At 47.1% G+C, this 26,596-nt stretch overlaps 1 protein-coding gene across 1 annotated transcript in view; it reads right to left on the minus strand.

The window, feature by feature from the left end:
• Positions 1-4,934: 4,934 nt before the first annotated feature.
• LOC109922031 (anthrax toxin receptor 1-like) overlaps positions 4,935-26,596 on the minus strand; it is a 136,739-nt gene continuing 115,077 nt past the window's right edge. Inside the window, exon 18 of the mRNA XM_048618511.1 lies at positions 4,935-5,419. Within this exon, the coding sequence (XP_048474468.1) occupies positions 5,168-5,419 (252 nt within the window). The 3' untranslated portion in view covers positions 4,935-5,167. The remainder of the gene's footprint in view (positions 5,420-26,596) is intronic.

Raw genomic sequence — 26,596 nt, forward strand, 5'->3', positions numbered from 1 at the left:
ATACTACTGTTTGCACAGCACCAATCATTTTTTTATTCATTCCTGGGACCTGGACATTGCTGGCTGGGCCAGCATTTATTGCCTGAAGGTGGTGATGAGCTGCGTTCTTGAACCACTGCAGTCCATCTCCTATGATGCCCTTAGGGAGGGAATTCCAGGATTTTGACCCAGTGACACTGGAGGAAGGGCAATCTATTTCTAAGTCAGAATGATGAATGGCTTGGAGGGGAACTTGCAGGGAATGGTATTCCAATGTGTCCGCTGCCCTTGTCCTTCTAGATGGAAGTAGTCATGGATTTGGAAGGTACAGTCTAAGGATCTTTGGTGAATTTCTGTCGTGCATCATGCAGATGGTGCACACTGCTGCTCCTGACCATCACTGGTGGAGGGAGTGGATATTTGTGGATATTTGTGGATATGGTGCCAAACAAGTGAGTGGCTATGTCCTGGATGGTGTCAAGCTTCATGAGTGTTGTTGGGGCTGCACCCATTCAGACAAGTGGGGAGTATTCCATCACACTCCTGACTTGTGCCTTGGAGCTGGTGGACAGGCTTTGGGGGTGTCAGGAGGTGAGTTTACTGCTGCAGTATTCCTGGCTTCTGACCCACTCTTATATCCACTGTGTTTATGTGATGAGTCTAGTGAAGTCAATGGTTGATAGTGGAGAATTCAATGATGGTAATACAATTGAATGTCAAGTGGTGGTGGTTAGATTTTCTCTTATTGGAGATTATCATAGCATGCCATTTGTGTGGCGCTAATGTTACTTGCCACTTGTCAGCCTAAGCCTTGATACTGTCCAGATCTTGTTGCATTTGAACATGGACTGCTTCGGTATCTAAGGACTTGGGAATGGTGCTGAACATTGTACAATCATTGGCAAACGTCCCCACTTCTGACCTTATGATGGAGGGAAGGTCATTGATGAAGCAGCTGAAGATGGTTGGGCCTAGGACACTACCCTGAGGAACTCCTGCAGAGATGTCCTGGAGCTGAGATGACTGACCTCCAACAACCACAACCATCTTCCTATGTGATAGGAATGACTCAAACCATCAGAGAGTTTCCCCCTGATACCCACTGATTCCAGTTTTTCTATGGCTCCTTGATGTAGCCTTGATGTCAAGGGCTGTCACTCTCACTTCACCTCTCCTCTGGAACTCAGCTCTTTTGTCCTTGTGTGAACCAAGGCTACAATGAGGTCAAGAGCAGAGTGGCCCTGGCAGAAGCCAAACTGGGTGTCAGTCAGTAAGCAGGTTATTGCTGAGCCGTGCTGCTGTTCTTGACACCTCCATCACTTTACTGATGACTGAGAGTAGACTAATGGTCATTGGCCAGGTTAGATTTGTCCTGCTTTTTGTGTACAGGTTATACCTGGGCAATTTGTCCATACTGTTAGGGAGATGCCAGTGTTGCTGTTGAACTGGAAGAACTTGGGTAAGGGAGGGGCAAGTTCTGGACCACAAGTCTTCAGTGCTATTGCTAGAATGTTGTCAGGGTTCCATGTGTGACCTATATTGTTGGATTCATGGGTAAATATGAATCCCATATCTGTGACCTCCTCCAACACAGAAAGGAGATGACAGCTCATGAATCATTGACGATCTATCGCATACAGACTCCAACTCTTCTTCCTATGCCAATTTCCCTTATCTTTGTGCTATGTCAATACAACCTCTGGCATGGCTCCTCTGATCATTGCTCCTGAACAGCAACTACCTGTCCGTGAACCCTCCTTCAGTCAAGACTTTTTGCGTGCTTCCTGGTTCGATCAGTTCTTTACTCAGACCTCAATTCTCTTTGCCACCTGCACGTTTCCAAAATTCAGCTTGGTGTCAGAAAGATCATTCTGCTCTGACTCTCACACCTTCTCTTGTTGAAAACTTATATTATGAGCTGTAACTAGGTCATCTCGGATCACTGCTCATGAAGGACAGGCCAACAAAGGGGCAAAAACATCTTAGAAGAATGAATTTTTCTGACAGATTGTGGAAGCTTTTCATTTGTCACTTGTCAGGACAAATACAAGAATGCCAAATTCTGAACAATGGGTATATGAATAGGAAGGGTTTAGAGGGATATGGGCTAGCAAATGGGATTAGATTTATTTGGGATATCTGGTCGGCATGGACGAGTTGAATCAAAGGGTCTGTTTCTGTGCTGCATATCTCTATGACTGTAATCACACCAATTTATGCTGCAGAAGGTTGCTGACTGGTCGGCAAGTTGACTCTGACTGGTCGAAGTGTTGCATTGGGAAATAGAAAGGATTTCCAGGCTCCCATGTAATTAAATAAAAAATGTGCAAGGCTTGAACCAATTCTTGTTACTTGCAGAGAACAGGTCCCATGTATCGACTGATCACTTGAAATTATTTGTTCTCGCAGCAATAGGTGCAGTCAGGGTAGTTCTGCAAGTGCTTCCCATTTGCAGTATTGCTGAATCTTGGGCACAAATCTGAAGTCGGTCATAAATGTTGGTTCAGTCTTAACAGTGTTTGTAAAATGCTGCAATGTGAACAACTTTCCCCCTCGATGAAGAGCATCAGAAAGCCCTGAATTTCATTTCTCAATATACCGTCTTCCTTTTCCCTTCAGGTCCCCATGACCAGTGAGTATTCTGGAGAGAAGTGCCATGATCTGTTGAGGATGATCAACTTTTAACATAAACGGGTTCGAGGAAGGTCATTCATGGCACCCGCTGTGCTATCTCTGGTGGTTCATAGAGACACAGAGAAAATACATGCTTAAAAATGACCACACTGCATGTTCGAACGATTCCAGGTTTGGCTGGAAATGTTTTCAAGACTTTTCACAAGATAATGCATTCTTTGTTCCAGAAGGTCCCAGCAATTTGCCTGACAGTAAAATGAGCTGTGTGCAATCTGCGAGGTAGGATGCTTTCAGTCAAAGGCACAATCCTGAATGGACAGGATCTCGATTTTAGCTGTGTACAGTCCATTTGCTTCAGGCAACAACTTGAAGTGATTTTCCAGCCCTGTCCAGTTAATCTTATTGATCTGGTTGTTTTCTCTCCAGTGTGGTGTGCTGTCTCCATGGTACACACAGGGTCAGACCTGGGTTCAGGTCCCACCTGCTCCAGACATATGTCATAATATTGCTGAACAGGTTGAGGAGAAAATAAAACATTGGTTGACAAGCTCTTCAGCTCGGTTTATCATGAAGGCCCGAAGATGTTTCTATTCAGGACAGACCAAGACAGTGACACTAAAGCCAATTGAGGTGTCTCACCAAAAAACTTTCCCTGCCACCTCAAATGGAGGAGAGGGGCAATGATACCAAGGCTTTGACAGGTGGTGGGTGACAAGGAAGGCAAGATGAGAAGAAACAGCTGCAGCTGGAAAACGACCAGGGCTGTGTGTTTTTGTTCCTGTTGCTTCCAGAGGTGAAGCAGTTTGGGACCCAAGGAGACGTTGAGGTCAATCCATATAGAAGGATGCGTCCTGCTCCCAAACACTTTGTCAACAGGAAGGTCTCTTGAATTGAATCTGTTTAGTCTCCAATTTTTGTTTTTTTTTTCAGCCTTGCTGATGCCACATCATGATAGATTGGCGTGATATCCACAATCAGTGCAAGTAAGCTTTTCCTCAAGATGTCCACATCTTCAGGCTTTCAACTCAGTAGTCCCATTCCATAGAATTCCTGCTGAAGTCCATCAGTTCCCCAGGATAATGGAGCATTTCCAAAAATCTCATCTGTTTCCAGACAGCTATGTCCTTGCCCCATGCTTGCTTGGTGGCATTGAGGTGAACAGATGGGACACAGATTGATTCCGGCTGCTTGCAAGGTGGTGCAGGACAAGTGTAACATCTCACTCTGGCCTCCCGTTCCCCTCAGTCTTCGTGGGGAACATGAGTAAGGGATCTAATGGGCAGGTCCCTTCCAGATGGGTGACGTCTGGAGCCGCAGTGGGGTGTCTGTCAGTGGGAGGCACGAACCTGCGTAGCCTACCCATCCTCCAAACATTGTCCCAGGGATGATGCATAGTAGTGTTCCTGCAAGCTTCCTGTATGTCTCCTGGTCAGGGACCAGCATTATCCCAGCAGCTTGAGGGACCTGCTTCCATTGGATGGTCACCTCGCCCAACCCAGTCACTCTGAGGAGGTCAGCATCACGAGCTGGCTGAATGGAGCCCACTCCCCTAACCCAGTGCCTACCTGACCTCGCCTGCAGTTCCTTATGTCCACCCCTGACCACCATCTCCCACCTTGGACCAAGCTGCTATTTGAGACAGGGTTGGAATTGGTGTGGGAGGAAGGGGAAGGTGGGGAACAGGAGGAAGAGAGGTGGGGAGGGGGGGGAACAGTGGATAACCCTTAAATGGGGCAATCTACCTCCAGGCAGCTGCTCCTTCATCGTGCCAGGCAATGTCCTCCTGCCCCCATCCCAGTGAGGAGCCGCCAAAGTGGGTCCCGATTGAAGAAAAATGAACACCCCCTCTTGCCCCCTACCATCCCCTCCCCCTCCACACACACACACACACACACACAGGCCCCCAACTGAGAGCAGGACCCCACTGGGATTCAAGGCCACAACATATGTGCTGTGTACATCACTGGGCGGTAACCCCTGCCACCCCAATACAAACAGGACGCTGCATTACAGCTCATGCCAGTGAGGAGATGGCACGAGAGCCTTTGTTACAGATAACGTTCAAACTGAAGGGGGTAACACAATCAGCAACAGATATCAACGCCCCCATCCCCACCGTCTCATCAGTCCATGTGCAGAGAGAAGGGAGAAACTCAACGACCAATCTCCTCGACAGACTGCTCAAAACCCAACGTGCCATTTGATGTTGGGTCTCCCGCTTGTTTTTAGTTGCAGAAAGATACTAAAAATGTAATAAGGATATATATAAAATGGTAACTGCCGAATATCAATATATCACACAACTTAAAAGCGACAATTGATCGAGTTTAAGGCAATGATGCCAACTTTAACCGGCATATGTTCAGAAGGATATTACAGTGTGGATTGGAGCTTGCTTTGCTGCAGGCACCCTGCAATATATAAAAAAAACTGACAAAAGGGAAGAATCTCCTTTGGGCCAGCAGGGAGCCTTAACACAGTCCCACTTTGGTGCCCTTCACCATCAACCACAGAAACGAAGGGTTAGCCACCCGACTTGCGCCCCCCGGTGGCTTCAGAAGGAAGGGCGGGGTGGTGGGCGAGACGGGGGAGGGGCCCGGGTGGGTGGCGGTCCTGGGGGCGGTGGAGGCAGCGAGGAGGTCGGCGACGGAGTAGGCGAAGGTTCAGGCGACGGGGTGGCAGAGGCAGGAGGGCTCAGGTTGGGGCTATAGATGGGAGGAGGCCCCGCGTTCCTCATGTTGTTGTAGATCGGGTAGCTGGTGGGCTTGGCTTCATTCTTCACCCGCGTGAAGTTAATGCAGCGGCCCTGTGGTGGGGAGAGGGGAAAACACAAAAACACACACAGCAGTCACTCTCAGCGGCTCCGTGGACTCACACCGATCTCCAGCGTGCAGGAGGAACCTCGTTGCTTGCGCCTGCATCACTCCCTCTGAAGTTACGAGACAGAACAATGAATGGTTCTGCAGCCTCTTTAATGTCACAAAAAGCTCATGCCGACCCAGGCTGTTGCACACAAGCATGCTGAGATGAACCACAACATCAGGCATCTCAAAGGAAGAAATATGAGGCAATTCCGGAGCTCTGTTCCAGGCAACCCAAGGCACACCCATTAATCATGCAGCAATTTTTGTGGGGTTTGCAGAAAAGGCCAGAATCAAAATTAAAGAAATAAATTTGGGGCGGCACAGAGGTTGGCACCGATGCAAAATGCAGGGTTACGGGGATAGGCTTGAATGCTCTTAAGAGGGTCAGTGCTGAGTTGATGGGCCGAGTGGCCTCTTTCTGCACCGTGCATTCCCTGGTCATTCCTACCATAATCCCCAACACCCTCTCGGATTGTGCACCGGTCTGACTCCTTCCCAAATATGTCGAGAATGAGCCAGTATCACAAGTTGTATTCCAGATGCTCACAGAACCGGGCTAGGAGGAAATTAATTCCAAAATAAAGCATCTGAAAATATGGGCCTCCCCCCATTTCTGCCCTTCCTCTTGGATTGAAACTCCCTCCCGAGCTGCACCAACTGTTTCCCATCACTTGGTGGATGAGATGTGCAGAATATAATCAGAAACCTGACCATAAACTGAACATGGCAATTTCACTAGACGGGGCACGGGGCATTCTTTTGTTCAAACTACAGATGTCATGCAGTCCCCTAAGGACAGTCTGCTGAGTACTCCCTATCAATATGACCTATTGAATGCTCAGTAAAGGAAAATTTCCATAAATGTCTCTACGATTTCTGGGGAGTTGCGTTGGGGCATGTCTTACTGTGTAAGCTGGGCCATGACAGCATCAATACTCCAAGGACAATCTTATCACACAGTTCTCCAGCATAACAGGTTGTAAAATGTGCCATCCACGTCGTTGTCAAGCACATCACCAGTGATTAACGTCACACCTCTCGATAACACTTGGGATCATTCTTCCAGAGGCAAACTGTAGGGTTCATTGATAAGAGACACAAATAGAATCTGACAGAGATGCCTTTATTTAAAAAGAAAAATGTCACTGTCTGTCACAAGGCATAGGGGAGACCTGCCAAATAACTCAGAGAAACGCACAGAAGATTGCCAAATTAACAAGGATGTTACAACAATCAGAATTATCGGGCCACTCAATCAATGATCAGTGAAACCCATGGAGTTAAGGTAAGGTCATCACTGCCCCAGGGTGATTGTTGAGTCAACCACAACAAAGAACAGATTTAGAGTTATATTTCTACAACACCTTTCGGGACCTCTCAATGAATTTCCTTGCCAGTGAAGTCCTTCTTGACAGGTGGTGTGATGTAGGTTCATCACATACGATTGTTATTGGGAACTTGGGTAATAAACTATTAGAAAAATGAAGTTTGGTTTTCAGTTCTATCACCACCCTGATTGGAAGAGTGTGTCATCACAAACAACAGAGTGCGATGATGCTGTGGTTTAAAGAGATGTATTTTGTCCTGGTTTCTTTCAGAGAGAGAGAGAGAGTGGAGGTAAGTAGTCGCGAGGAAGATAAACAACTTGTGAAGCCTTGGGTGTTTTATTTTAAAAAACTAGAACAATAGAAGCCGTCTGAATGGGTGTGGTCAAACTCCCACCCACAGAACCAGGGATTTTTAGTTTTTAGTTTTCAACAGCAGCTGTTGTTAGTGTCTTGAAGAAGTGGAAGTTGTTTTTCCCTCTGTCAATTACAGCCAAAAGCTGGGGGTTCTCTGCCTGGGCTGCTGGATTGCATGTGAGACAAAACCTGTTTTCTGAATTTGCTGTTTGTGAACGCTGTGATTTTGGGATGTTACTATATTGGAACTGTTGCTGTTTAGGGGTTAAATAATCTATGCTTCTGTAAGCTTCCATTGAGTTAAGCTTTTCCAAGTTCGTCTTTCTTTTGTTCTATTTTAACTGTAGAGTTTGAATAAATTGTGTTTTGCTTAACGTCCAGTAGTTTGACCAATCAAATTGCATCTGGAACATAGCACCTTACATTAGCCTTCCAAATCAGAAAAAGTTAGGGTCTAGGCTACCTTCTAAATATCTTTTGAGGGGGTCTAGTCTGGTCAGGTGCATAACAAGAGGGACTGCCATTAGCACTCCAAACAGTCGGCACTGAGGTCAAAGTTTTGAGCTGCTCAGAGGACAGCCACAGAAGGCTGTGGAGATCTCAGAAAGGAATCTATCTGCCGGGTGTCTGCCCACTTCAACAGTCTGTCCATGTGAACCTGTTGTTTCTCCTGCCTGCACTCCTCACTGTTTATGACATTAATCACTTCAGATCATCCAAAGGGATGCGTTGTATATCCAGGTCCAACTCATGGCCATGGAAGAAAGGATAAAAAGACACTGCTTCTCAAACCAACTCCCTGAAGGACAACACTGCTCCCTGTCTAAAAAATAACTGCTCACTGCTTCTCTCTGTGGTTTCCCTTTGCTTCAGTGTCCCTTTAACCCTACTGGCTTCACTTCATCAGTCAGCTTTTGAAAGCTCAATTAAACAACGTCAGCAGCGCAACACTCATCAACCCTCTCTGTTACTTCATCAAAGAACTCTATATTGCTCAGGTACAATCTGCCTTTTACAGGTCCCTGCGAGCTGCCGTTTATTTTGCACAGTTTTCCAACTGGTGATTAAGGTTGTGCACAATTCCCAAACTGGAGTTTTCCCATCACTGACCTCAGGCTGACTGGCCTCCAGTTAGTGGGCTCATCATGAGGGATAAAGATACCTGAACTCATCCGTACCAATTTGCTGACAGCAGATGCATCTGTCTATGACAGTATCAGAAAGAGTGACCATCACACAGTCCTCGTAGAGACAAGTCCCACCTTCACATTGAGAATAAACTCCATCGTGTTTTGTGGCACTGTCACCATGCTGAATGGCTAGACTAGGAACAGGTCTAGCAACTCAAAACTGGGCAAGCATGAGGCACTGTGGGCCATCAACAGCAGTAGAATTGTACTCCAGCACGATCTGTAACCTCATGAGCCAGCATATCCCTTACTCAACCATTACCATCAAGCCAGGGGATCAATCCTGGTTCAGTATGCCAGGAGCAGCACCAGGCATACCTTAAAACGAGGAGTCAGCTGACAGAGAGACTATTGCAGGGGCTGGGGCTGGCAGGACCAAAGAAAAAGCATCAACTGGATGGCAGAGCACACAAGAAAAGACACTGAGCTGTGTGAGAGGTTCACATGGGAGTGACAGCTCAGAAAGATGTGTGGAAAAGATTGTTCAACTGAAAGCCCAGTGCCAAGGTAGGCAAAGAAGATTTTATCAAATGTTCATTTACAGAACGCAGGTGACATAAGAACATAAGAAGTAGAAGCAGGAGGAGGTCATCTGTCCCTCCAGCCTGCTCCACCATCAATGAGATCATGATTTTGTGAACTCAGCCCCATTTACCCACCTGCTCACCATAACCCCTAATTCCTTTACTATTCAAAAATCCATCTTTGCCTTAAAAACATTCAATGAGGAAGCCTCAACTGCTTCACCGGGCGGGAAATTCCACAGATTCACAACCCTTTGGGTGAAGAAGTTCCTCCTCAGCTCAGTCCTGTATCTGCTCCTCCCTAGTTTGAGGCTATGTCCCCAAGTTCTAGTTTCACCCACCAGTGGAAACAACCTCCCTGCTTTGATTTTAGTTATTTTATTCCCTTTAAAATTTCATATGTTTCTATAAGATCCCCCCTCATTCTTCTAAATTCAAAGGAGTAAAGTCCCAGTGTACTCAATCTCTCCTCATAAGTCAACCTTCTTGACTCTGGAATCGACCTAGTGATCCTCCTCTGCACTCCCTCCAGTGTCAGTACATCCTTTCTCAAGTAAGGAGACCAAAACTGTACACAGTACTCCTGGTATACAGCTGTGACACAACCTCCCTGCTTTTAAACTTCATCCCTCTAGCAATGAAGGACAATATTCCATTTGCCTTAGTTCCCGCTGTACCTACAAACCAACTTTTTCTGATTCATGCACAAGGACACCCAGGTCCCTCTGCACAGCAGCGTGCTGCAATTTTTCATCATTAAATAATAGACCATTTGCTGTAATTCCTACCAAAATGGATGACCTCCCATTAACCAACATTGTACTCCACTTTGCCCACTCACTGTATCCCTCTACATACATCCAGTGTCCTCTGCACACTTTGATCTACCACTCATGATGCTGGCGAAGTGAGCATTTATTGCCTATCCCTGCTTCCCTTGACAAGGTGGTCTTGGAACTCTGCTGCCCTGTGACGCTTCTGTTTGCTTTATTTACAACAAGTTTTGGCATCACTACCTGGCCTTTTTTGAGGGCAGTTGAGAGTCAACCAGAGATCTGGAGTGATAGACAGGCCAGACAGATCGAGGGACATGGGTGTTTACAATGACCCAGTGGTTTTATAGTGGATTATCAGTGAGGCGAGATTTCTATAGTCTAGGTTTAGTTAGTTGCTTAGATGCCTCTGCATAACCTGTACAGTCACATAATCACTTTTCTTTTTTCACCCATTCATGGGAAGGGGACATCACTAGCTCGGTCAACATTTGTTGCCCATCTCCAACTGTGCTGAGAAGGTGATGGTTGAAATAACTCTATAGAGGCTGGTATTCTGTCACCATGCCACCCTTTATTGACATGTGGGAAGTCCTTCACTCTGGTATAGCCTCATCAGAGTCAACTCCCAGAGTGTCAGGATGTCTGACACTCCTGGGTTTATCTGTCAGCCAGGGCTCCCTGATTGGACCAATTAACAGCCCCACTCAGGGAACTCAGATTCTGTGACATCTAGCTGGCTGACCTTGTCACCGTCACAACACTTTCTTCAACTACAGCAGTCCCATGTGTTGCAAGCAGACCAAAAAGCTGCTTTGGACAGAGTTGCAGGATTTTAACCCAGTGGAGGAACGGCTGTTGTGGCTCCAAGTCAGGATGCAGGGTGGCTGGGAGGGGAACTTTCAGCTGGTGGTGTCCCCGTGTAGCCTCTGCTCTTGTCCTTCTATATGGTAGAGATTGCGGGTTTGGAAGGTGTTGTCAAAAGACCCTTGGTGTGTTGCTTCAGTACATCCTGTAGATGGCAAGCGGTGCTGCCAATGTGCGTCAGTGCTGGAGGGAGTGAAAAAAAGGTGGTGCCAGTCAAACGGGCTGCTTTGACCTGGATGGTGTCAAGCTTCTTGAGTGTTGTTGGAGCTGCACCCATCCAGGCAAGTGGGGAGTATTCCACCGCATTCTTGACTTGTGTCCTGTAGATGGTGGGACAGGTTTTGGGGAGACAGGAGCTGAGATACCCACTGCAGGATTCCTAATCTCTGACCTCACTTGCAGCCATAGTATTTATGTGTCTAGTTCAGTTTGGTTTTTGTCACTGGCGACCCCTAGGTTACTGATCGTGACATGTTCAGTGGCAAGCCTTTCCATTGAATGTCACAGGAAGATGGTCAGATTCTCTTGTTGGAGATGGTCATTACCTGATACTTGTATAACAAAGATCAGTCCAAGCCTGGATATTGTCCAGGTCTTGCTGCATCTGGCCACAGGCTGCCTCAGTGTCACACATGGTGGTGGCCCATTTTTGAACTATGCCACCATGCCCACATTACTGACCTTAATGTTTAGGGTATATCTGTGCATGGCACTGTTATTTCAGGATACTGGTGCTTTTATCTTGCACTGTTTGAATATATTCTTTCAAAGATTCCATGTTATTACCTCTACTAGCACTGCACTCATTCCTCACCCAATCTTCCTTCTCCCATTGTGGCTCATCTGTCATTGTTTCATCTTAACACTCTGAGCTACTGTACCAATGTGATGCCACCAGAGCATTCAAGACAGAAGATTACACGGGTTTGGAATTGAATGATGGACATGCTGATTGAGAGGGTGGTGGAGCTAGGTACTCTCGCAATCTTTAAGAAGCGTCTGGATGAATACTTAAAATGCCAGAGCTATGGACTGAACACAGGTAAATGGGATTAGTATGGTTTGGTGCTTTTGATTAGGATAGATTTGATGGGCCTAACGGCCTGTCTCCATGCTGAATAACTCTGTGACTATGACTCTATGACCTTCAGAATCCATGACAGGGTCCAGATGTCTGCAAAATCTGTCAGATGCACTGCAGAAAGTCACCAGGGCTCTTCTGACAGTCCTTTGCAAATTCGTGAACACCACCAGCCAAAAAGAGGAGGGCAGCAAATAAATGGGAACAGCACGCCCTGGAATGTACCCTCCAAGCTACACACTCTCCTGACTTGGAAATATATTGCCTTTCCTTCAAAATCCTGCAGTTACCCCCCGAACAGTGTTTTGGGACTATATACAACACATGGACTTCAGCAGTTCATGAAGGCAGCTTACCACTAACTTCTCAAGGGGGCAACTAGGGACAGACAATAAATGCCAGCAAATGTCTACATCTCGTGAATGGACGAAAACACAAATAATATTCGGGTAAAGGCTTCCAGCTGTCTGGAAAGCAGCATTGCCTGAAGCACACTTCCAATCTGGGCAAATGAGAGTTAAAGCCAGTACAGTGCAGTTCATTTGGCTGATGCCCAGGAGCTTTGTTTTGTGTGGTGCTAGAGTGGAGTTTTCAGTGAGACTCAGCGCAGTGTATGTAGGCAACAATCAGACAGTAATTAAAGCAAGACGCTGACTGACTGCAGGCAGCTTGACGAGATGCTCAGTGGAGACAAATCTGCCAGGTCAGCGAGAACACTGAGATTCTTTTCCTTTGTCTGAATGTAACTGGGGGCCCTATCCAATCAGCCTGCTGAAGGTTCAGTGCTTTGCAGACAGCTGCACACGCTGAACCCAAGTAAAAACGACCCAGCGGCCCCGCAGTAGGAAATAAGACAGAGCCCGGCTCCACCTCTTGCCGAGCAGACTCCTTTCCTGATCCCAGGGGCACAACCGTGTCGATGTTGTTGCTGCCATCGGAGGGCTGTACCTCTGGAGACCACCTCACACATTGAGCAGGGTGACAGTGGTTGTAGCGTCATCCACTGGGAAGGCAGCCAGCGTTTCCAGCCACCAAGCTGCTGAGATTCTTTACAGCTTGCTGCTCCCTGTGCCAATGAAGGAATGTGCCTGAGGGCTCTTTATACGGGAGGGGGCTCTCTCTGCTCAGCATAAGATGCTCTACCAGAGACAGGACCTCTTTTGCTTCTCATTGAGCTATGTACCCAGTTGTTTTCATTCTTTCTGAGCCCTTCGTAGGCTTAGCAGCTGCTCCAGACTTGGTAAATGAAAGCCTCGATCCTGGCACCGCAGATAGGATGAGGCCATTCAGCCTAAAGTGGCTGTGCTGGTTCTGTGCAAGTGCAGTCCCACTTAGTGCCACATCTCTGCGAATTGTCCATAACTCTGTAAGTAGCGCAGCCTCGGTAACTGCTTGCTTCCCTCATTAAAATATTACTGACAGTTCCATGCAGCACCTTTCTCAGGTTTAGCGTTCCAGTGCCTGTTTTTCTCATTCTCTCCCCCGGATTTTTTTGCTCATGATCTTAAACTCTATGACCTCTGATTCAGTGTGAGCTACCTTTTGTTGAATCAATGGAAACCCTCTCAGATCATCTCGAGAACCTCTACTGGGTCGTCTCTTGCTCTCTGTTCCAGGGAGAACAGTCCTTTTTCCAAGGTCCCATCAGGACTGAAACCCCTCACTGTTCCCAGGCCTTCATATACTTCCTGAAGCATGTGTCCAGAATCCTACATAATCTTTATCAAATGGAATTGCTGGGGAGAAGTGGCAAATTGAGGGTCTCTATCTGGGTGCACTGTTGACCAAGGAACATGGCATTGTGCCAGAGAATCCCGCAGGAATGGAGTCTGGTCAGCCTTGTGAACTTCCAATCAGTTTCTCAGAGATGGCCCCTCTATGGAAGGAGGAGAGGCTCAGACTTAATGAGAGAGGCCACTAGGCTGTAGCTTCACTAGAAATCTGACTAAAACTGATTCAGTCACATTTCCACAGAAGTCCATGAGTTACGGACAATATCTCAGTGACGAATAGAGCAGTGTTTTGAGGAGGAAAAGCGAAAAGCAAGGGATTGGAAACTCTGGAAGATGTGGGTGGTATCTAGTCAAAAATCGGACTTCATTTTTAACACTGGCTGGGAGGGAATTGGAGAGGATTCCAGACTGTAGCCATTTCCATGGGTGGCACACCGGTTCAGTGGTTAGCACTGCAGCCTCATGGTGATAGGGACCCGGGTTTGATTCCACCCTTGGGCAACTTTCTGTGGAGTTTGCACGTTCTCCCCATGTCTGCGTGGGTTTCCTCCGGGTGCTCTGGTTTCCTCCCGCAGTCCAAGGATATGCAGGTCAGGTGGATTAGCCATGCTAAATTGTCCATATTGTCCAAGGATATGCAGGTTAGGTGGATTAGCCATACTAAATGTAAGGTTATGGGGATAGAGTGGGGGTCTGGGTGGGATGTTGTTCGGAGGGTCAGTGAGGACTCAATGGGATGAATTGCCTCTTTCCACACTGTAGGGATTCTATGATTCCACAAGACAGGAAGCTATGATGGCTCAGCCAAGACATGGAGAATAAGGATGAATCTAAACTCCGCTGTAGAAGTTCTGTGCCCATGTAAGACTGGGAAGTTGAGTGCAAAAACAAGATGGCAAGGAATACTGAAGGGATTATAACAATCTTGAAGTGAATTATCCAGAACGTGTAAAGCTCAGGGATCTTGGTGGGGAATTGCGGGCCATGCAGGATGTTTGTACCAAGAGGAAGACGAACTGTAACATTCAGAATGAGCTTTGCAGGTCGGCAATGAAATGTCAAGCCCGAGCATGAAGGGCTGTGACAAAGAGAGATGCAGAGGAGACCACAAGATGGTTGAGTTGCAGCAGCCCTTGACAGGCTGTGCGAACAGCCCAAGACTCTCAATCAGTGCATGAGGCAGTGATTGAGAGTTCGTTTGTTCCCACAGAAGGCTGCTGCTGTTTGCGACCCAAAGCTTTGGCTTCTTTTTCAGTGCCAGGAGTTCATCAGGGTCTTGATATCAGGCAGGCACTTGGAGATCATAGCAACGCTGAATGCAACATTGAAGGTTGATAATATACCTGCTATCGTTGACTCCTTGCTTCGAGGTGATTTCACAAAGAGGTGACTTCTGAAGGATGAAGAAGGGATGGCTGAGGAGGGAATCTCCAAGACCTCCAAGCAGTCACTGGAGGCAAAGTCATGTCTTCAACATACCAGCATCAAGTGGAATTCCTGAAGTCATCAGATCCACCTCTGCTCAGCATTTCTTCTTCCAGCCTCTTGGAAGAGGTGAAAACACGTGACTCCTTCAGACCACCACAAGTCAATTCGTCGTTGCGTGACAAAGGGTCTCTGTGACACCAGCCCTCCTGGCTGGGCAACAGGAGACAGAGAGTTGTAGTGGAAGGGATTTTCTCAAAATGGAGAACTGTGACCAGTGGTGTTCCACAGGGATCCGTGTTGGGACCACTGTTGTTTGTGATATACATAAATGATCTGGAGGAAGGTATAGATGGTCTGACTAGCAAGTTTGCAGATGACACTAAGATTGGTGGAGTAGCAGATAGTGAAGGGGACTGTCGGAGAATACAGCAGAATATAGATCGATTGGAGAGTTGGACGGAGAAATGGCAGATGGAGTTCATTGCAGGCAAATGCGAGGTGATGCATTTTGGAAGATCCAATTCAAGAGCGAACGATACGGTAAATGGAAAAGCCCTGGGGAAAATTGATGCACAGAGAGATCTGGGTGTTCAGGTCCATTGTACCCTGAAGGTGGCAACGCAGGTCGATAGAGTGGTCAAGAAGGCATGCGGCATGCTTTCATTCATCGGACGGGGTATTGGGTACAAGAGTTGGCAGGTCATGTTACAGTTGTATAGGACTTTGGTTCGACCACATTTGGAATACTGCGTACAGTTCTGGTCGCCACATTACCAAAAGGATGTGGATGCTTTGGAGAGGGTGCAGAGGAGGTTCACCAGGATGTTGCCTGGTAGGGAGGGCGCTAGCTATGAAGAGAGGTTGAGTAGATTAGGATTATTTACATTAGAAAGATGGAGGTTGAGGGGGGACCTGATTGACGTCTACAAAATCATGAGAAGTATAGACAGGGTGGATAGCAAGAAGCTTTTTCCCAGAGTAGGGGACTCAATTACTAGGGGTCACGATTTCAAGGTGAGAGGGGAAAAGTTTAAGGGAGATATGCGTGGAAAGTTCTTTATGCAGAGGGTGGTGGGTGCCTGGAACGTGTTGCCAGCGGAGGTGGTAGAGGCGGGCACAATAGCGTCACTTAAGATGTATCTAGACAGATACATGAATGGGCAGGGAGCAGAGGGATACGGATCCTTGGAAAATAGGTGACAGGTTTAGATAGAGGATCTGGATCGGCGCAGGCTTGGAGGGCTGAAGGGCCTGTTCCTGTGCTGTAATTTTCTTTGTTCTTTGTTCTTTGTTCAATTCCCCTTGCTGTTCCCCTGATCTCCCTCATTCATAGTGGGGCAATAGATACCCGCGATGGGAAAGTGAAGAAGCATAAATTGATGTTGACCAGCCTCATTGGGGTCCTTCAGAACAATCCCAGGACAAAGCCTTTGAGTAGGAGTGTGACCTCTGGGGCCATTAAGGACTGCAGTCTCCTTTCAGCAATCTGAAGATTATCTGCCAGTCAATGCTTTGGAGGATCAAGACAGACATTCAGGATTTTAGAAAATTTGCAAACCTCAGAATCATACACAACAAAACTGGATTCCTGCAGGAGAAGTGAAATCTCTTTCAAGCGGGGAGTGCCTGAAATGTCACACTGAGCGTGAGAGCTTCTGAAATTCTTAACTTGATAGAAACCTGAATCCACAGAAAATTAGTGGTGAAGCGGGATAAACTCCGATAACTGATCAAGCTCAAAATCTCATTGTTTTTAGAAACTCATTCATAAGATGTGGGTCGTGCTGGCTGGGTCAGTATCTATTGACCATCCCTGGTTGCCCAGAGAGCTTACAGGAGTCAACCAAAGAGGAGTGTGGTTTGGAGTCACATCTAGGCCACACCAGGTAAGGACAGCAGATTTCCTTCCCTAAAGGGTTTCAGTGAACCAGATGGATTTTTTTCAGTGCTCGAGATTAGGCCTACTCTATTTCAGGCTTTATTGGATTCGAACATCACCATCTGCTATGTCTCATGTCCCCTGAGCGTTAGCTGGGGTTCTGGAGTATTAATCTAGTGACATTAGCCATTTCCCACAATACCACCTCCCCTGATCTGAACTGATTATTGCTGCAGATCAAGTCAAAGCGATAGACCATGAGCACTGGGAAGATGTTAATTGACAGAAAGTGGGAAGCGATTAGCATCTTTTGACAATGAAAGGAGATAAAAACGAACTCATTTGTTGTTAAAATCCAACCGGACGTGAGGTGATAATTTTGAGGATTTCCACAGATTTGCTTCAATGAGGTTGATGCCATTTCTTGAACGAGAACAACGAATGCTGGAAATCGCAGCGGGTCAGGCAGCATCCATGGAGAGACAGCAAGCTAACAAGTCTCGATGGCTGTTCATCACCAGGTTGGATGAAGAGCCATCGAGCCTTGAAATTTTAGCTTGCTCCCTTTCCACGGATGCTGCCTGACCCGCTGCGATTTCCAGCATTCGATGTTCTCAGGACAGATTCCAGCTTCTGCAGTAATTTGCTCCTACACTATGCTATTTATTGTCTTTGTGCTTATGGCCTGAGCCGGGCTCTGCATCTTTCTCATCTCCATCTTTAGCTCTGTCGTCTGTAAAGTATCCCGCATTACTGCCTTTCCCTTGGTCATCTGGAAGATCCCTCCTTAATTCTCTTGAACTTTCTTTCTTAAGTTCAGCTGTTACCCAGTCAACCGTCCGCCTCCTTGGAGGCTGGTCTCTGAATCGATCTGTTCTCTCGTCTTCACTGCAGCTTCCCTCACCCTTTCCCACACCCTTCCTCACCTTCTCACGCTCTTCTACAGGCAGAATTAGCTAGAAGCAGGAAGGCCAGCAGCTGCAAGCTTTTCCAGCGAAACACCCATCCCCTGACCTTGTCTTAAGCAACCTCCACATTTCCCTGAGGGGAAGAGCTTGCTAATCTCAGCCATCTGTTCTGTGGGAGTGCTCCCTGCCTCAATCCTGCATCTCCAAGGCTGGGTGAAGCAAGGACACTCGTCATGCGCTCGAAAATGTGACGGACTGGATCAACCCTCTCATTCCAGGAGTAACACTTTGACTGTTGAAAGGGGAGACATTTGGGGAGTACAACATTTGGAAGAAGTAAGAAGTTTTTAAGTTAGGACCCATCATTCAAAGCTGTGCACTTTACCTCTCAAAGGATAAAACCAGATGTCAACCAGAGAACTTACGTAACAACACTGTTTAGTTTGGCAAATATACAAACTTTCTACCCCAATTCTGTCCAAAATATTCAGCATTCTGCTGCAAAAAAATGCACATACTGCCCGTGTGTTTTGCTGACAGCTGCATGATATCCTTTTCCTGGGCTCATCATTCTTACTCCCCTTATTTCTTTCCCTATTAAGACAGGGTACTTTCTTCCCTTATAAGACAGTCCCTCCATACCTGGGATCAGCCAAGGGAACCTTCTCTGAACTGCCTCCAATGCCAGTCTATCTTTCCTCAGCAAAGGGCCCCAAAACTGTTCACAGGATTCCAGCTGGGATCTGACTTGATCCGGGGATGATCAAGTGCCATCAGTTCTCTATCTGGTTAACGGAAAGGCTTTTTAAGCTCTGACATTCATCTACTCATGTGAAATGGAGAAATGTAGTGACTGCAATTGCAAGTGGGGAGGAATCAGAGTCACGCCTGTTCAGCATTCGTAGCCAAGATCTCAGAGTGTCATTCAAGGACTCGAGACCCGTTGCTAAGGCAAGAGACAGCAGTCCAATTAAAAAACTGGAATACAACAACAGCTGCTCAAAAACTGCAACAAGCATTTTTGTGCACACACTACAAATGTCGTTTTTAAAAAGCTTGCATTTCTGTGATGTCTTCTGGTCCATACTGGCAAAGAAGCTTGTGGGGGGGCAGTCTCCAATCTCTCTGTGCAAGTCCCACCCCAGATTCTGCAGCACAAGAATTTCGAGTGTAAGTCAACAGCTGTGCTGCTGGAGTGCTGTACTGTCAGTGATGCCAGGGTAATCTTCTCAAACTGAAGGACTATCGACACTTTCAGGTGAACCTGGAGGATCTTGTGACATTACCCTAAAAAGGGGTAACAGTAGTCATCCCTGGTCAGACAGCACTTGTGGAGAGAGATAAACAGGGTCCATGTCTCAGGTCAGTAAATAAATACAGACCTGAAAAATTTATTCCAGCTTTCTCTCTACACAGACACTGTCTGACCTGTAACATCTTCTGTTTTCACTTTTTACTATTTCCCAGCATCCATGCTATCTTGCTTTTGTCTTCCTGAGTGATCTTTTGTGTCTGGACAAACATTTCTTCACTAAGGGACAACATCTGGTGTGGATCATGCTGGCGTTTGTGGAATCTCCCTCCCCACGGGTGAAAGACATCTCCCTCCCCACGGGTGAAAGACATGTTGTCACTGGAAGAGGAGAATTTTAATTTTCCTAACTTCAATAACTTTAATCATCTCAAACTCGGTTCTAGATTAAATCCTCACTGATAAAGTCACCATAGTCCCAGTGAAGAAGGGTCCAGTCCTGAAACGTCAGCTTTCCTGCTCCTCTGATGCTGCCTGGCCTGCTGTGTTCATCCAGCTCTACACCTTGTTCTCTCAGATTCTCCAGCATCGGCAGTTCCTACTACTGGCATCAGTCTGTATCACAAACCAGCCGTCCAGCTTACTGACCCTTCTCCCTGCACTACAAGAGTGGCTACACTTCAAAAACTCTGGGGCGTCCTGTGGTCAAGTAGGGTGCGATATGCGTGCAAGTCTTTTGTTTCCAAACCCAAAGTTAATTTGAGCAAAAGATGCTTCAGTTCCGGTGCGGCAGCAGAATAAGTGCACTATTCCTGGCAGGGTGTCACTGGCTGGTCATTGTAAAACAGTCTGACAGCAGATCTGCTAACACTGAACTTAAAAGTCTTGTAACATAAGTTAAATTGTGTGTTTCTTTGGAGATTGCTTGGCACAGAGCAACGGTTGACAGAGACTAAGCTTCCTACACCAATAGCAAGGTAATCTTGAAGGCACAAAGTAGAGGCGCAGGGTGCAACAGTAAGGAAGTTGTGATGAACATGTCCATCACACTGGATCAGGCTCGGTAGGAGGATTGTGTCTAAAGTGGGGTAGCGCACTTCAGGGAAGTTGCGAAGTGAGGACACAGAGAAGAGCATATACGGACCTGCTCCCTGAGAGGGTGGTGGAGGCAGGTACTCTCCCAACATTGAAGAAGCATCTGGACGAGCACTTATAATGCCAGGGCACAGTAGGCTATGGACCAAGTGCGAATAAATGGGATGAGTACAATTTGGTGTTTGTTGGTCGGCATAGACATGGTGGGCCAAAGGGCCTGTTTTCATGCTGTATGACTCTAAGAGTGGCGAGAATGGTTCCAAGGATGAGGGGCTTGACTGATATTAATAGATTGGTGAAGATGGAGCTGCTGTCCTTGGGGGAAGAGAAAGATGAGAGGAGGTCTGATGGAGATGTTCAAAATCACAAGGGGAAGCAGGCAAAGTAGGTGGGGAGAAAATGCACCCCCTGGCAGAGGGACCGCGAGCCAGCAGGCACCGATCTAAGATGATTGGCAAAGGCACCAAGTGTGAGATGGGGAAAATGGTCTTGGGTCTGTCAGTGGTTAGAATCAGGGGTGCAATGCTTCAGAGTGTGGTGGCTTTCAAACCCAATTGTGACTTTCAAAGGGAACTGGAGAAGCATCTCAAGGGAGACAGAAACAGAGAAAAACACAGGTTTATGGTAAATAAATGGTGGAGGACAAGGTCCAGCAATAATGGTTTAGCAGAGAGCCTGCAGAAGCTTGATGGGCCAAATTCTCCTTCCCTGCCGTCACCCATTCCATGACTCTATGATGGAGTGAACACCTGTCTCCCCCTAACTTCCAGCTGGTCAATGGGATTTCCAACAACATTGGAGGTATAACCACTGTCATTAGAAGGCCTGTCCATCAAGAAACTGATGTTAAATTCATCAGTTCAGGTGGTTGGCTTTATACGTTTGGAAGTAACATGAGAGCAATGAGAAACAAAGAGGTCACGCGCTATTGAGGCCATGACACTCCATATCTCTAGCACGCAAAGGCAATGATCTACTTGAGACATCTGAAGAGTGTGAATGGGGTTTTCTCCTTATGTGCTTGTGCTCCACCATTGCCACTCGCCTTCACTCTTTATTGGAAGTCTAACCTGTATCCCAGCTGTGGGAACATCTCGAATCTAGAATCTCGAGGAAGTCTAGAGGCTATGTCTTGTGGAGTTTTTTTTTGCCTCAGTGGATCGAGTGTCTCGGAAAGATTTTCACCACAGGACCCTGCCATATCTTTGCCAAACCCTTGCCAGCCCCAAGGGCGTCCCTCTCACCCCAGCTTACCACACACCATTCCTGGGATGGCTGGACACTGCTGGCATATGCCAGAGTGGACCAGCATCCCTGGCAGTGGCACCACCTTTAAAAGGCCAGACCAGCACTGACAGTCCGCGGCTGGCCATTCCCGATTCCTGACATTAGAGAGTGGTGCATTGTGGTCCTCTAACCCTACCCCAAGACCAGCGAAGGATGCCACGACACTAGGCCACCGTGCCAGCCAGGCCCAAAGTTTGCCCCCGGGTCAGTGCAGCCTCTGGAATGCCCCCAGCAGTGCAAGGAGGTGGTCAATCTCCCTGTCAGTGTCCAGTGACAAGCCCATCCTGGTGTTCAGCGAACACAGACAAGGTCTGAGTGGGCTGTTGTTTGGAGGGTCAGTGTAGACTTGATGGGCCAAATGGCCTCTTTCTGCACTGTAGGGATTCTGTGAGATTTGGTGAGTTGCTCTCAACTTTAAGGGAAGCCTCACCTGGTTTGGTGATACCTCTTTCAGGCCCCAGTATCTAACCTTCAGTTCCTACCCTGGAGCCCAGCTAACACTGATGGAGCAATGTCTCGCTATTAAGACTGAATGGTGCATTCCACTGAGCGGTTGGAGGTGATGGGCACATTTCAGTCTGAAATCCTAATGGGATGCTGTAGACCATTTGCAACTCTCGTAGAGGACAACACCTGGGCTCTTACAGCTTTGCCTCTGAAGCTGGTTGCAGAGGGAGAGGTCCCTTTAACGATTTGGGAATCCAAAGGTGTTGATTCCTGATAACATCAAACAACAAATCCATGCTGACTAATGTGTTCCAGATGGACCCTAAAGGCAGGCAGCCTGTGTTCTCTCTCTGTGCTTGGCCAATAACCCCTTTCCTGTCTCTGCTTTCAAATTGGCCACTTCTTCAAAGCACTGCCCCATGGGCCTTATCCCATTAACATTTTCAATGAACAAAGAAACAGGGAGCTGGGAGGAGGAGACTCATAGAGCTGTACAGCACGGAAATAGACCCTTCGGTCCAACTTGTCCATGCTGACCAGATATCCTAAATTAATCCAGTCCCATTTGCCAGCATTTGGTCCATATCCCTCTAAACCTTTCCTATTCATATACCCATCCAGATGTCTTTTAAACGTTGTCAATGTACCAACCTCCACCACTTCCTTGGCAGCTCATTCCATACAGGCACCACCCTCTGCATAAAAAAGTCGCCCCGTAGGTCCCTTTTAAGTATTTCCCCTCGTAACTCAAACTTATGCCCTCTAGTTTTGGACTCCTCTACCCAGGGGAAAAGACCTTGTCTATTCCCCCAATCCTTGCCCCTCATGATGTTGTAAACTTCTATAAGGTCGCCCCTCAGCCTCCGACGCTTCAGGGAAAACAGCCCCAGACTATCCAGCCTCTCCCTATTGCTCAAACCCTCCAACCCTGGCAACATCCTTGCAAATCCAATCTGAACCCTTTCAAGTTTCACAACATCCCTCCTATATCAGGGAGACCAGAATTGAGAGCAGTATTCCAAAAGCACAATGATGCAGAGTGAGAGCTATTGCTTGCACGGGCTGGTTATGATGACGGGCGGGCATGCGGTTGCTCTGATCGGAGTAGCGCAGTGGCTGATGGGATGGGAGTTTGCACCTGCCTTATCTTCCCGCTTGACTCTCGTGGGCCGAACCTTGTGAAGCACAGCAGCAGGCCCTCATCCCTGCCCAGCACATGAAGAATGTGCTGTCCCTGCAACTTTTGCAGAATATTTGCTTCTGGTGCTGACCATCTGTTGATGCCGCAGTGGCTCACTCAGTAGCATCTCAATGCCCGTTAGGTGTGCTTAGGGCCTGCTCTGTGGGAGCTCACTCCTTGCCACTGGCCTCCTTTTGTATTTGATCACAAGGGTAAGCGTGTTGAGTGTCCCCTGGGCAAGTACCCAGTGTCTGGGTGCCTGTTCCATGGAAGACAGCACACCATGGACAGATGGACTGAAGGCCACTGGACAGCGTGTTGCCAGTGGGGATTTGGACAACCTACTCCTGGCACCTCCAGGCATGGAGCAAGCATGACCTGCTCAGGAGCCTCCAAATCTTTTGGCTAGAAAAGACCTCCCAATGGTGGGAGCCACTCTGCCGAGGTGTCTGGGCACAGGTCACTCCAGAGCAGCTTTGCCAAGCGGGGGGCACCATGCTCCCAAAGCAACTTCCCTCCTCGGAGCTTGGTCACCCAGAAGGACCCCCAGTCTGAGTATCCCGGAGGGGATCCAATGTTCCCACTGGCTGGTGACTGTGCCCCGACTTCTGACCGAATTTTATAGCTTTCTATGAGATTTCCCCCCTCATTCTTCTAAGTCAATACAGTATGCTTCTGTTCATATGTCAGTCCTGCCATCCCAAGAGTCAGCATGGTTAAACCTTCACTGCATTCCCTGCATTACCAGAACATCCTTCCTCAGACAATGAGACCAAACATCTTTGATCCCGTTAGCCCCGAGAACTATATCTAGCTCCTTCTTGAAAACATTCAATGTTTTGTCCTCAACCGCTTTCTGTGGCAGAAAATTCCACAGGCTCTGTACTCTCTGGACCCAGATCCAGTTTCAACCTCCCTCTCAAAGGTGTACCTGAGCAGGTTGATCAAAATAGCTGTCATTGCCAAGGGCTTGCACGACATTCCTGTGTATCTCAGGGCAAGGACACCAAGATTTCTGATGCTCTTGTCACAAGGATGGGTCCCAGGGTGGCTGACTTTCATTCTCACCACTGGGAGCATTCACTCATGTCACTTCCTGTGCATGGGATATTTTCTCTTTTCAGGTATGACTTAAGACTGTAAGATGTAGAAGAAGAAGCAAGATGGCTATTCAGCCCATCAAGTCTGCTTCGCCATTCAATAAGGTCATGGCTGACCTGCTGATCCTCAAAGCTATTTTTCTGCCCTTTCTCCACACCCCTTGATTCCCTTCCTGATTAAAAATCTGTCTATCCCTGCCTTGGATATCCATAATGACCCTCTGTGATAAAGAATTCCATTGATCCTCTTGAAACCTACCTCCTGGACCAAGTTTTGGAACATCTAATCAACTGTTGCACAACATGGTTTGCAGTGAAATTTAGCTTTACCTGTGCCTGCAGACCTTGCATTCAGTGACACAAAGACTGTGTAGAGAGGGCTAAAAGGTTGTAACAGCAGATGTAAGCATTGTTGCTCTCAATGCTCCTTAGAGGAGCAAGCATTCAACAAAACTACTTAGTTGAGAAGGAACCTATCCATGGGTATATAAGACCATGAGCTCATAAGTCCATGACAAATAGGAACAGGACTAGGCTGTTCAGCCCCTCGAGCCTGCTCCAACATTCAATAGGATCAAGGCTGGTCCCACATTCCTCATGTATACTTTCCTGCCCTTTATCCATCAAGACTGATTCCCCTGTTATCACATTCAATCCTATGTATGGCAGTTCTCTCACGATGTTAGCATGGGATGGGAAGGGGGGGTGCGGAATTGCAGTGGCTTCTTGACATCAGGGTGTGAACTGACAGCATTATAAACGGTGGCCCCTTTAAGAATGAATCAAGAAATGCTCCAGAGATAATGAAGGGTGAGGGAGAACACATGTAATTCTTTAAAAGTTATTAAAGAGCTGATAGGGTGATTCTGTGATGGGTATTTAAATTAAATAAAGAACTGGGGGCTGGGGCTTCTTAGGGTGTCCTTGTCTTGGAGATAGGAAGCTTGGCTTAAGTCTCACATGTGCTGTAAGATCTGTGAACAGGTTGCTTGCAAATAATTTTGGGAAAAAAAAAGCAGGCTGGTTGAGAGGGATGTCAAAGAGCAGACTGAAATTTGGTTGGACCTATGAAATCCAGATGAATACTTGTGGAGGATAGATTGACTCCTGCTTTGATGAATGGATGATTAGTAATCTAACATGAAGGGGTCTATAAGCTGCAGAAATTTACAATTGAAATTCCTGAACTGCAGAGGAAGGCTGAGACACTAAAAATGTGAAGGAGTTGTGAGCATCTCACTCCAGTACAGTTAGAGTCCGAGCAGTGCTTTAGAACAAGTAGAAGTCAAGGGTGAATGTCACCTTTGGTAAGGTCCTACTGAAAAAGATACAACCAAAACTGCCCCAAAATAACCCTGGCAGCATCATAGGAGCAGAAAGGCTGATGTTTCGGGCCTAGACCCTTCTTCACCCTTTTTCTGATGAAGGGTCTAGGCCCGAAACGTCAGCCTTCCTGCTCCTCTGATGCTGCTTGGCCTGCTGTGTTCATCCAGCTCTACACCTTGTTATCTCGGATTCTCCAGCATCTGCAGTTCCTACTATCTCTGTTCCAAAATTAACCCTTTCTGGTTTTGATGGTGGGGCTTTTTTTGTTTGAGATATGAATTTCAGACCTGATTTGAAAGGAACAGTACTCATAGTGCACAGAGAGGTTCCTATACCAGACCAACACACTCCAGAAAGAGAGTGGTGTGGATGTAGGAGGGAAATTTGAAATAAGAACAGCAACTGCTGGAGAGAGACTGAAGGCTGGAAGCATCTGTGGAGAGAAAGTGGAAAAACAGGAGTGTATATTTTGGGCTGTGATGGCTTTTCCATAAGGATGCAAGTGGAAGAGGATTCCAGAAATCCCACTGGAGTAGATGCCAATTCATGGAACTACTTGTCCATAAAACTGAAAGTAGCTCACAGAGAGTGTCGCACTTTGGAAATGCAGCTGCAGTGGAGATTTCTAATGTGAGGGAAGAAGGTCCAACCAATAATGCCATGGGGTCCTACGAAGTGAACAAAACTAATTGGAAGCAGCAGCCAAGCTTTTCTGTCTTATCTGGACTGCTCTTGTAGTGCAGTGGTAATGTCCCTATGTCTGAGTCTTGGGTTCCAGTCCCACTTGCTCCAGAAGTGTATACTACCATCAAGAGGGCTAGAATGCAAGAGCAGGGATGTACTGCTAAGGCTGTGTAAGGCTCTGGTCAGACCGCATTGGGAATATTTTGAGCAGTTTTGGGCCCCAAATCGAAGGAAGGATATACTGGCATTGGAGGGGTCCAGAAGACGCTTACAACAATGATCCCAGGGATGAAGGGCTTGTCAAATGAGGAATGGTTGAGGACACTGGGTCTGTACTCTATGGAGCCTCAAAAAATGAGGGGAGTTCTGATTGAAACTTGGAGAATACTGACAGGCCTGGATACAGTGGATGTGGAAAAGATGTTTTCACTAAAAGATAGTAAGACCTGAGAGCTCAGCCTCAGTGAAGTGATGACCCTTCAGAACTGAGATGAGGAATTTCTTCAGCCAAAATGTGGTCAATCTGTGGAACTAATTGCTACAGTGGATTGTGGAGGCCAAGCCATTGAGTGTATTTATGACAGACAGGTTCTTGATGAGTAAGGGGATCAAGGGTTATGTGGAGAAGGCAGGAAAATGGGGTTGAGAAACATCAGTGGTGATGGAATGGCAGAGCAGACACG

This window comes from Rhincodon typus, chromosome 40 (assembly GCF_021869965.1).
Source record: "Rhincodon typus isolate 14 chromosome 40, sRhiTyp1.1, whole genome shotgun sequence".
Lineage (NCBI taxonomy): Eukaryota > Metazoa > Chordata > Chondrichthyes > Orectolobiformes > Rhincodontidae > Rhincodon > Rhincodon typus.